Source organism: Alligator mississippiensis, chromosome 7 (assembly GCF_030867095.1).
Source record: "Alligator mississippiensis isolate rAllMis1 chromosome 7, rAllMis1, whole genome shotgun sequence".
In the NCBI taxonomy this organism is placed as follows: domain Eukaryota; kingdom Metazoa; phylum Chordata; order Crocodylia; family Alligatoridae; genus Alligator; species Alligator mississippiensis.
In genome coordinates, this window is record NC_081830.1 from 35,747,699 (window position 1) to 35,758,165 (window position 10,467).

General features: G+C 43.2%; 1 protein-coding gene across 1 annotated transcript; it reads right to left on the minus strand.

Annotated features, from left to right (window-relative positions):
* Nucleotides 1-7,169: 7,169 nt before the first annotated feature.
* Nucleotides 7,170-10,157, minus strand: LOC102565527 (olfactory receptor 10A2-like). Its single transcript, XM_059731651.1, has one exon. The coding sequence runs from the start codon at nucleotides 10,148-10,150 to the stop codon at nucleotides 9,206-9,208; it is 945 nt and encodes a 314-aa protein (XP_059587634.1). The 5' UTR covers nucleotides 10,151-10,157; the 3' UTR covers nucleotides 7,170-9,205.
* Nucleotides 10,158-10,467: the final 310 nt, after the last annotated feature.

The following is a 10,467-nucleotide window of genomic DNA, read 5'->3' on the forward strand; positions in this document are numbered from 1 at the left end:
GTCCCCACTCACCACCCTCCCCCCCCCCCCCCCACGGCCGACACTGCCAGCGGTGTCTGTGGGCAGACAGCGATGACTCCTGGCTGGTCACAAACCCCTGGTCACAAACCCCTGGTCAGTGGGCTCGCCACCCCCACCCTCCCACCACCAACAGCACCAGCAGCATGTGTGGGAGCTGCCCGCTTACAGCCGCCATGCTCCCGCTGCCGCCGCGCTCCTGCCACCAGCATTGCCATGTCCCCCCAGCCACTGAAGCCATGCATCATTCATGCAATAAACTCTTGCACATATCACACAGGAGCTTATTGCTCCTGGGCACTGTTTATATATGCACCCAGGATCACAGCATGTGGAGCATCCCTGGCCAGCAGGGGGCCCAGTGGGTCAGTCTGCCAGCCCAGGGTTGCTCCAGCTCAGCTCAGTGTGCTGTGTAGGAGCCGACTGGTGCACAAGGGTGTTGTTGTATGGGGTTAGCCAGCAGGCAAACCTGCACTGAAGCACCCTAGAGCCCCAAACAGCCCCGTTAGCATCCACGTGTGTTGTAGCAGAGTAAATTACTCTGCCATAGGATAGTACCTGTGTTTATAAGTACTAACCTAGGGTGGAGTTAACGAGTTTATTCCTTGTTAATAGTATTATACACATAAACACTGAGACTTCACTGTGGAGTTAATTAGCCAGCTCTGCAGTAAACATCTCATGTAGATGTGCCCAATATATCTAGGAAAAGTCTTTGGATTTTGTTGTTGCTGTTCTTTAAATACACACATGAATATTTTACTTACAAACCATAATTTTCATTATATAAAGCCTTGAGGAACTCTTAGGATAAGGAAATCTGAAATCTCTCATCCCTACTCATCTCATAAACATGGTCCCTACTTTCTTCAGTTTTCCAATCTCTTCCTTGACAGGGAAATAATTCAGTTCTTACAAAACCTGTTCGGCAGGCTCAAAAGAAAAACAGAGATTACATATCATAGTACTTTCCTGGATATTTTCAGAAAATCTATTATCCAAGCTATTGCTCATCTCCCAGTGATTTTTTTTCATCACCCAAAGGGTGAATGAATCCAACATATCAATAAAGTTAAAATCTATGAAATACTTAGATAAATATACTGGTAATTTGTTACTCATAGATTATTTCAAACACCTCAAAATCTATCACAAATACATTTAAAACAGACCCAAACATTTGTTTAGCTTTCAAGAGGACTTTTTTTTTTTGGATACACATTTGCTCAAGGCTTGCTTCACCTCCGTATTGCTCAGACTGAAGATCAAAGGTTTTATTGTTGAAAACAAGAGTGTTTAGGACAGAGAAAGCGGTTTGTTGTACTTGAATAAATAGAAGGATTTATGTATCATATAGGTCAAAACAACAGATCCATAAAACAAGGTGACTACAATCAGGTGGGAGGAACATAGAGAGAAGGTTTGTTCCTGCTCTCAGTGACTTGCATCCTGAGGATTGCCTGGAGAATACAGGCATAGGACACAAGGGTAAGAAGGGAGGGCACTATGACACAGTTGAAAGTGATGGCACAGGTTGTAATCTTGTTCTTCTAATTGGTCCACAGTAAGGCAGAGTGAATATAAATGTTCTCTTCCCTACTGTCACCAGCAGTCCAATGAGCCAGTACACAGCAAAGAAATGAAGACACAGGGGCCTGCTCATCCTAACTCTGTAATGCAAAGGATGGCAAATGGACATATAATGGTCATACACCTTTGCAGCCAGCAGCCTAGACTCTGTAATCAGCTGGAAGCAGAAGAAATACATATGCATGCTACAACCTAAAAAAGAAATGATTTTGCCATTGGAGAAGTCCTGCAGCATTTTGGGTATGGTGGGCAAGAGGTAACTGAATTCCAGAAGGGTCAAGTTTGACAACGGGGAGGGGAGGGCAATTTGTATTAAACTGATCATGATGATGAAGAGGTTTTCCATCAACACAATGATGTGCAACACCAGGAAAAAAGAAAGATCTGGATGTCAATGGCACACACAAACACACATATCCCCATTCAATAGCACAAGGAGACTAAAAATTATTTTTAATCAAGGAAAGATAAAATTTAAGGTGATGTTTCAGTAGGAAACACTGTTAGCAACTGCGGTTTGTCACCGATATAAAATAACAATCTATTTTAATAATTAGTATGCCTGATCTTCCTCTTCATAATTTTCACATTTATGAAGAGCAGGGTAGAAACAGTTATCATCTGATGTCACATTTGTGCTCTCATAACATTTTTTTATGGAGACAAAACTACTACAAGGGGGATAAACAACTGGTTCAACAGTCACAAGCAAACGGTAATTATAAATGAATCCATGTCACAACTGGAGGTTTCAAGTGGAATCTGACAAGGTTGTGTTCCAGCCTGGTGCTGTTCTGTAGCAAAACCCCCAGTTTTTCTTTTTTTTATTTATTTTAAAATGCATTCCCTCCCTTTCCCCAACCATTTCTGACTTTTTCTCTCCTTCTCCATTCCCTATAGATAAGTATAAGTAAGCTAAGATGTAGGATAAGCTTTAACTTTTTATTTTAGGTAGTAAGTTTTATTTTTCTCTCCTTTCTTTGCAAATAAGTTCCCTGCTATTTTGATATCGATACCCACTGTTTTATAAGTGATAATGATTATGTTTGTACTGCTTTTATATTGTGTGATTACTGTTTTAGGCCTATATATGTAAGTTAGCGTAAGTCATGTCAAGTTTCCATTTTGTACGTCAAGCATCCATCTTGTGTCCTCTGTCCGGGCATCCCCTGTGTTGCAACGGTATGATTCATGTACCCCTCCCATGTAAATTGGTTCCCGGATGAATGGGAGTGATTGGGAATGATTCAAATACAATGGTAGCAGGCCTCTATTGAATGGCCTGTAACGACCAGGCCATCACCTCGCACTGATTCATCCAGGAACCACAGACCTCACCCAGGAACAGAGACAAGAACCCAGCATTTGAAAGACAAAAGACCCTGCAGAACCAGCAACTCTACCATTGTACCCTACCATTACAGACACCCAAAACTCGACATCCCTGCATGGAGCACACATGCTCAGTACACCAGGGGCTGACCCTTGCCTGGGCATGCCTCCTGTCACTAGGGTCACACAAGGTCTGCCCCTATAAAAAGGGGCAGTGAAGACAGACCCAGTGGGAACACCATTTCTATCTGAACCAGACCAGCTCCACGTCACGCTGCCTATCCACCCCAGAGACCCTGCCAGCGACACCCTCTGGACAACACCGAGCTGAAGGAGACCCTGACCGGCCATCAAGGACCAACTTTCAGCCTGGGATAGGTAGATATCACCTGCACACTTCCTCCTCCAATTTGGATACTCACTCTCTCTCCCCTCCCGGACTTCAGCCCCTGCACCAAGCCTCTTTAACCCCTGTCGCCTGTGTGTGTGCCTGTGTGTCTGTGTAGGAACCAATAAGATATTGTGTCACCATCTCCCCTGTTCAATAAAAACACTGTCATTTCTAACTCCAAGTTGGGTTGTATGTTACTGAGCCCCGGTCCCTTCCCCATCTTAAATTCTGGTCTCTATCTCTCTCTCTCTCTCAGCTTCCCCACCGCCTTTTCTTGCCACCTCTCAGCTCCTCGATGTCCCTTCTCTGTTCTGCTGCAGCCTCTTGGCCCTGTTGCTTTTTGCTGTCTCTCAGTCCCATTGCTACCATCCACCACCTTCTTCCCACGTCTTTCTGCAGCCCTTCCCACCATTTCTGCCACTTCTAGCCTCCTGGCCCCATTTCTGCTGTCCACCGCCTCCTTCCCATGTCTTTCCGTAGCTCTTCCTGCCACTTTTAGCCTCTCAGTCCCACTCATTTCTGCCTCCTGCTGTCTCTCCCCATCTCTCTCTGCCTTTTGTTCCCAACCTTCCCTGCCCCTTTCCCCCTTTCCTCTGTGTTCTCCAACTTTCCCCCACAGTCCTCTGGCCTGCCACCAACTTCCTTACAGGTTTCCCGGCAGCCAGAGCCCTTCTCCAGCTCCTGGCACCAGCAGCCCCTCCTCTGGTTCCCAGAGCCAGCCCCCAGTTTCCTCCACATCCTCTCTAGCTCCCCTGCACCCTCTGTCCCAGTTTCCCTCTCTCGCTTACCTTTTGGCTCCCCTGTAGCTCCGGCATCATTCCTCTGTTCTGCAGGCTTTGGGCATTGCCCTTTAATCAATTAAGGTCAATTAACCTAAAGTAACCCCCAAGCCTCAGTTCTTCAGCCCAGTTCTCTCTAGTCTACCAGTTCTAATCCCAGTCCCAGTAACTTTTACTCCCTACACTTCCACTTTCTTACCTTAACTTTTCCCCAGGTATCCTAAGTACCCCTAGCACATACATACATACACATCACAACACCCAAGTTAGGAACTCACCTGTGTATATAAATTAGTGATTTGTGTATGTGTATTGGGTGTGCAGGTATTGATAATTGATTCTGGTCTAATTTCTTTTGGTCTGTATAGTGTGTGTAGGTGCTTGAATTGGTGATAGGCATGCATTTGCCTAGGCTGGTAATTTTGGATGTTTATGTGCCTGGATTGGTAGTGTGTGTGTGCACGCCTGGTGGGGGTGCATGCACCTAGAGTGTGTATATGCACCTAGTGTATATGTGTATGCACCTAATTGATTTTTGAATGTGTGCATGTGCAATTGTACACCACATCCTCCTGTCTAATAGCGCAATATTGAGATCCTGTTGGTTGGCCTGGCCCCACAAAGCAACAGTTCAAAATGTTTACTATTTAAGTGAGTGTTTGAATAGAAATCATCTCGAGTAAACTTTCTCATAACACAAAACTGGAGGACTGGAGCACAAATCAGAAGGATATCAACAGACTGGAAAGTTGAGATGAAGATAACAGGGCAAAGTTCACTACTCAGGAGGTAAACTAACCCAGCTTTTGTGCTGCTCCTGCCAGGGGCTATGCTGTTTCTATCTCTCTTCCCCTTATTCCCCACCCCCAATCCTGATCAGGATAGTTTTAGTTCCCCAACTGCCCTACCCCAGAGCAGTAAAACCCCCTTGCAGATGCAAACCCTCCGCCCCCTCCCCACTCTGCAGACTCAACAGCCTCGCTGGTCCTGCCAATCTCTGGTTCCCATCCCAAATTACATAACTCAGCCTGCCCATGATGTTCTCGGCAGCAGCAAATGTCTGCACAAACCATTCCTAGTTTAGTTTTAGGAGACTTAGAGCAAGCTGTCTAAACATAGACTGGGTTCAGTGTACTTTTGTATCTATTCAAAAGGAGCACTGGAGAACAAGATGGATCTGTGGTGTGGGAATTGGATGCCTGCACTAGGATATGAGAGAACCCCTGATTCAAGCTCTCTCTGGATAAGGGGGAGACCAGAATCCAGGATCTCCAGCATCCTAGGTGATTACCCTTGCAGGTATGGGAGCAAAAGAAAGGTCATGTGTTTCTCTGTTTCCTGTTCTGAGGCTAAGTCCTGTGTGCATGTTATTATTATTTGGATTTTGCTTCTGGGCATCTAAGCCTGCTATGTGTTCACAAGGGACATGCACATGGCATCTGGTTACTACTGATCATGCTCAGTCTGTGTAACTATGTAGCCGGAGACAGTCAAACACGTGCAGAGCTATGCAACCAGGAACAGAATGCCAGCCTGTGCACAAGCAACATTTTTGGCATTTAGATGACAAAAACTATCATGTAGACAACCTAAACATTCATGTTTTTAATTATACATTCAACAAAAATCTTCAAATATTCATCATACAAATTTTATTTTCCTCATTTATTGCAGTTTCCAGGCAATTATTCAGTCATCAATTTCCAGTTTTAAGGTCAGTATTCAAAATTCTCCATTATTCATTTTTCTTCAATCCCCCACCCACTCCCCCTGCCAACACACATGCATGGAAACAAAGAAACAAAACATTCAGAAATGGAATGGAAGGGAACCTGAAATGTTCAAGGTTAAAGCATAAATAGTCCTGGGATTAGAAATTCTCCATTTCCTGATGAGTGCCATAATGGCTTCCTTCCCATCAATATTTTTTCTGACACCATGAATTTTGGATCCCTTTCTGCACAGTGGCACAGATTTGACTGGGAAGGAGGTGGGGGGAGGCACTTTCTGCAAAGATTAACCTATAACCTTCGGGATAGAAAACCTTCCTAGATGGCAGGATATTTCATTTTGACCTGTTAGTCTGAAAATATCCAGTGCTCTAACCACAAGACTATTAGATAAGGTATGGGCCTTACCACCACTGCATTTTTGCAGCAGTGCTTTTAAATTGATGCAGCCTTACTGATATTCTTGGTGTCTCCTTCTCTTGGTAGCCAGGTGTCAAATTATTTTGGTGTATATAAGATGTCTTCTAAGCATAAATGCTATACCAGGTCCTTCATAGGACTTGGGTGGAGTTGTACCACATTTCTGGATCCCAAGAGAGCTTAGGTTACAAGTAGGCTAGGGCTGGACAGTTCTGTGAACACAAAGAAGATGAACAGCGAGCACTTAGAGAATTTTCAATCCAAAATTGTCCAGTGGGGACAAATGTATTTAGGATTAGATGATGCCACTGAACCTTTAAATAGTTACTAGATGTGTGTTGATCAGTGGGGAACATTTTGCCCAACTAGAACAAATGTCCAAGCTAGCTTATGTGGGTCCTTACATATAGAACAGTGTGAATTCCATTCAGTCATAGAATCGCGAATAGAATCTGTGCATAAGTGTCAAAAACTGCACATGGCTGCACATGGATATGTGTTTTGTTGTGTAAAGTGAAATAGGATCTATCCCACTGTGCTTGTTCTCCATATCTAGGTTTTAAGGCTTAAACATATTTTTATTTTGATATATGTCTGGACTCATAAACATCAGTGTTTCCTATTTAGCACCAGGACTGGGTTTTTATTTAAGTTTAATGTAAAAAAAAATTACTGTTATATTAATATTTTTAATCAAGGCAGAGATGATGTTATTAAGTCATCAAAATTCCTGCTTCCTTACTAAAAAAATGTGAACATTGTTTTGAAAGTAAAATCGTTCTAGCTAGATGTGCACAGTTATTGCGCAGTAACTTAAGTTACTGAGCAGTCACCAAAAGTTACTGTGCAGTATGGGCATGTGTCTACACGTGCACACGCATACTGCACTGTAACTACGGTGACTTACACCAAGTTGGGAAGAAATTTGCTACCTGCACGATATAGGTAGCAAATTTACACCCACTTTGTTACACCCACTTAGTTGGGAGTAACTTTATTCCTAAGTCAGAGCACACACAACATTACTGTGCAATAATGCCTATACGTGTAGATGCCAATCTAAAAGCCGCTTATGTACAGTAAATTACTGCACAGTAAATTACTGTGCAGTGAATGCACATGTAGGCATGCCTACTGAGAGGAAAGTATATACAAAAAATAAAATACAATTCTCAAGAAACATTTGAAATTACTTATTTTTATATCAAGGCTTTTTTTCACTCTAAACATGTTTCAAATTTCAATTTCTAATGTAATAAACACATCACTTTTATTTTCCAACAAACAGGAAATCTTAACAAGACACTTAAAAGAAGAATTGTCACACAAGAACAAAGTGCTTCTTTTGAGAGACAGCGGAAAGCTTTTCCTTGGAACTCCCCAGGAAACAGCCTTATGCGGTCGTCCTGTCCTGAGAAGACACCGCTGGAGCCAGCGCTATCATAACTTCACAAGAGCCAAACCTCTGGCTTTGAGACCCTGGCTCTTCCCAGTCTCTGGCTTCCTTGTGATCCATAGCACTCTAACCTCTGGGAGCTCTTTCTTTTCAGTCAGCTCCTGGGAAGGAAGGAGTGTTTTCTTTTTTTAAAGAAGAGGAATCAGAGTGCCTTATCTCTAAAAGCATAGCAGACTGCTCCAAAAAAATGTTTTTAATGGCATTCTAGTTCCCTCTGTCTTCACTTGGATTTTGTTCTGTCCACCCTGGGACTATTCCTTTTTCCTCTATCTACCATGGCAGTTTCTATCCACCCTGGGATCTTCTCATGCTGTCCACCCTGGAATATTTTTTCATGCTCCCCAGCTGTCTAAGAGCTTCTTTCTTTCTCCTCAGAAACCATCAGCCACTCTTGCTACAAAACAAGGCCTTGTTACAGGGTCATTTTTGGGTGGCTCCTGGAGGTCTTAATACCTGGACTGTTTGTGCATTAACACTTTAAAGTGGCTTAAAGCACTTGTTATGTGGCTCAAAATTATGCCATTCCAGGACAGAGTTATCTCTGGTCTGCATAGCCAGCTCTTGCTCATTTAAGGTGTGGCCACTCCCCACAGATGTGCCACTCAACTTGAAGTCCTCAAGTATCCCAGAATGCCGGGGCCCCTCCCTGTTCTTTATGAACAAACTTTCCACCTGCAACTCCTAGTCCTTCCCCGGCTCACCAGGGGAACAATTCACAGTGACAATTCATAGCTGTACCATTGGAGGACAATCAGAGAAGGTTTCTAGACTAAGTGTGTGACTGCTCCAAACTCTAAGCTAGCACTAAGCTGATCAACATCTGTGCAGCTCGCAGCATAAGGTGTAATAAGGTCCTTACAAAACTATAATAAACTGAGGGCAACACTCACCCAGTACAACAAAACAAAATCATGGAAAACAAATCAGGGGACAGCCTCCAGGTCCTGTTGCCAGGCCCAGAGTGCCATCTCCATCAACAGTGAAAAGAACATCTAATTAGAGAATTATTTACAGGAATTATTTCCAGTAAATTTTAAACATAGTCAGACTCCACAGAGTGCTCCCCACTGGAATCACAGGCTAGAATCCAGCTCACTTATTCTCTGTTGGCACAGGAATAAATTACCTTTGAGAAGAATATCCCACTACTACTTGCACAATTTTCCTAAATTTGTTTCCCTGCTTTGTTACTGGCTTTCTTCCCTGACCATTGATGTCACTTGCATCTGGTTTTTAAGTCATTTGCTGTATAATTACACACAAATATATACATACATATATTACCTGGCTAATTTCAGAGGAGCTCTTTCCTGGGACATTTTTCACCATCCATGGTATATCCTTGACTACCTGGTGGTTCAAGTAACCCAGTATATGAATACAGTATGCACCATTATAATATTTATAGACAATGTGTTGATAATTTATTTCACATAGGTTATAAAAAGCATCTGCAAATTAATCACAAAATATATAAAATATTTTTGGATTACACAGTTGAATGATATATTTTTCTACTTATCAGCCATTTCAAAGTTTGCTTTACCTCCTTATTCCTCAGGCTGTAAATTAAAGGGTTCAGCATTGGAGACATGAGTGTATAGAACAGGGAAAGCAGTTTGTCAGAGCTGAGTGAGTAGAAGGATTTGGGCCTTAGGTAAGTCACAATGCCAGATCCATAAAACAGAGTGACCACGATAAGGTGGGAGGAGCAGGTGGAAAAGGTTTTTTTCCTACTCTCAGCTGATGGTATCTTGAGGATGGTTTGCAGAATACAGGCATAGGACACGAGGATGAGCATGAAGGGCACCATAATGAAGATGATAGTGACGGCATAGGTGATGATTTCATTCCTGTAAGTGTTCACACAGACAAGCTTCAGCAGTGGAGGCAGGTCACAGAAGAAGTGGTTTATTCTATTGGGGCCACAGAAGGGCAATGTGAATGTTGAAGCTGTCTGCCCCACACCGACCAGCACACCCATGAGCCAGGACACAGCTAAAAGCTGAAAGCAAACTCTCCGATTCATCATGGTCATGTAGTGCAGAGGGTGACAGATGGCCACATAGCGGTCATATGCCATGGCAGCTAGAACAAAACACTCAGTGATCCCTAAAAGGGCAAAGAAATTCAGCTGCATGGCGCAGCCCAGAAAGGAGATCCTGTTTTCTTTGGAGAAGAAACTTAATAGCATTTTGGGGATGGTCGAAGAGGTGTAACTGATTTCCACACAGGACAGATTTCTGAGGAAGAAATACATGGGGGAGTGAAGGACAGGGTCTACCAGGGTGATCACAATGATCAGAATGTTTCCCCCTAAGTCAATGATGAACATAAGCAGTACTAGCAAGAAAAGGGTGGCTTGGACTTCGAAGATGTTTGAGAAAGGCTCAAAGAAGAAGTGTGTTACAACTGAGCGGTTCTCACCAGTCATGTCCCATTCTTGCTTTCCATCTGCAGAAATAAGAAAATAATTCATCATGAACTAGTAAGGTAGATGAACTGCCACAGGTGAACCTAGGACTTTGAAAAGCAGGGTGCAGGTGATGCGGTGCATCATGTTATAACACAAAGAATACTTTTCTTGGATTAAAAGGAAACCATAAACTTATCATATGGTAGGGACTTAGGGCTATATAATTCAGTTTATGTTCCAAGAGAAAAGAAATATAACACAGCTGATATAATGTGGGGAGTTACCAGTCCTAGGCTGGGCAGGCACCTGGTGCCGGGGGCAAGGGGTAGGGCTGT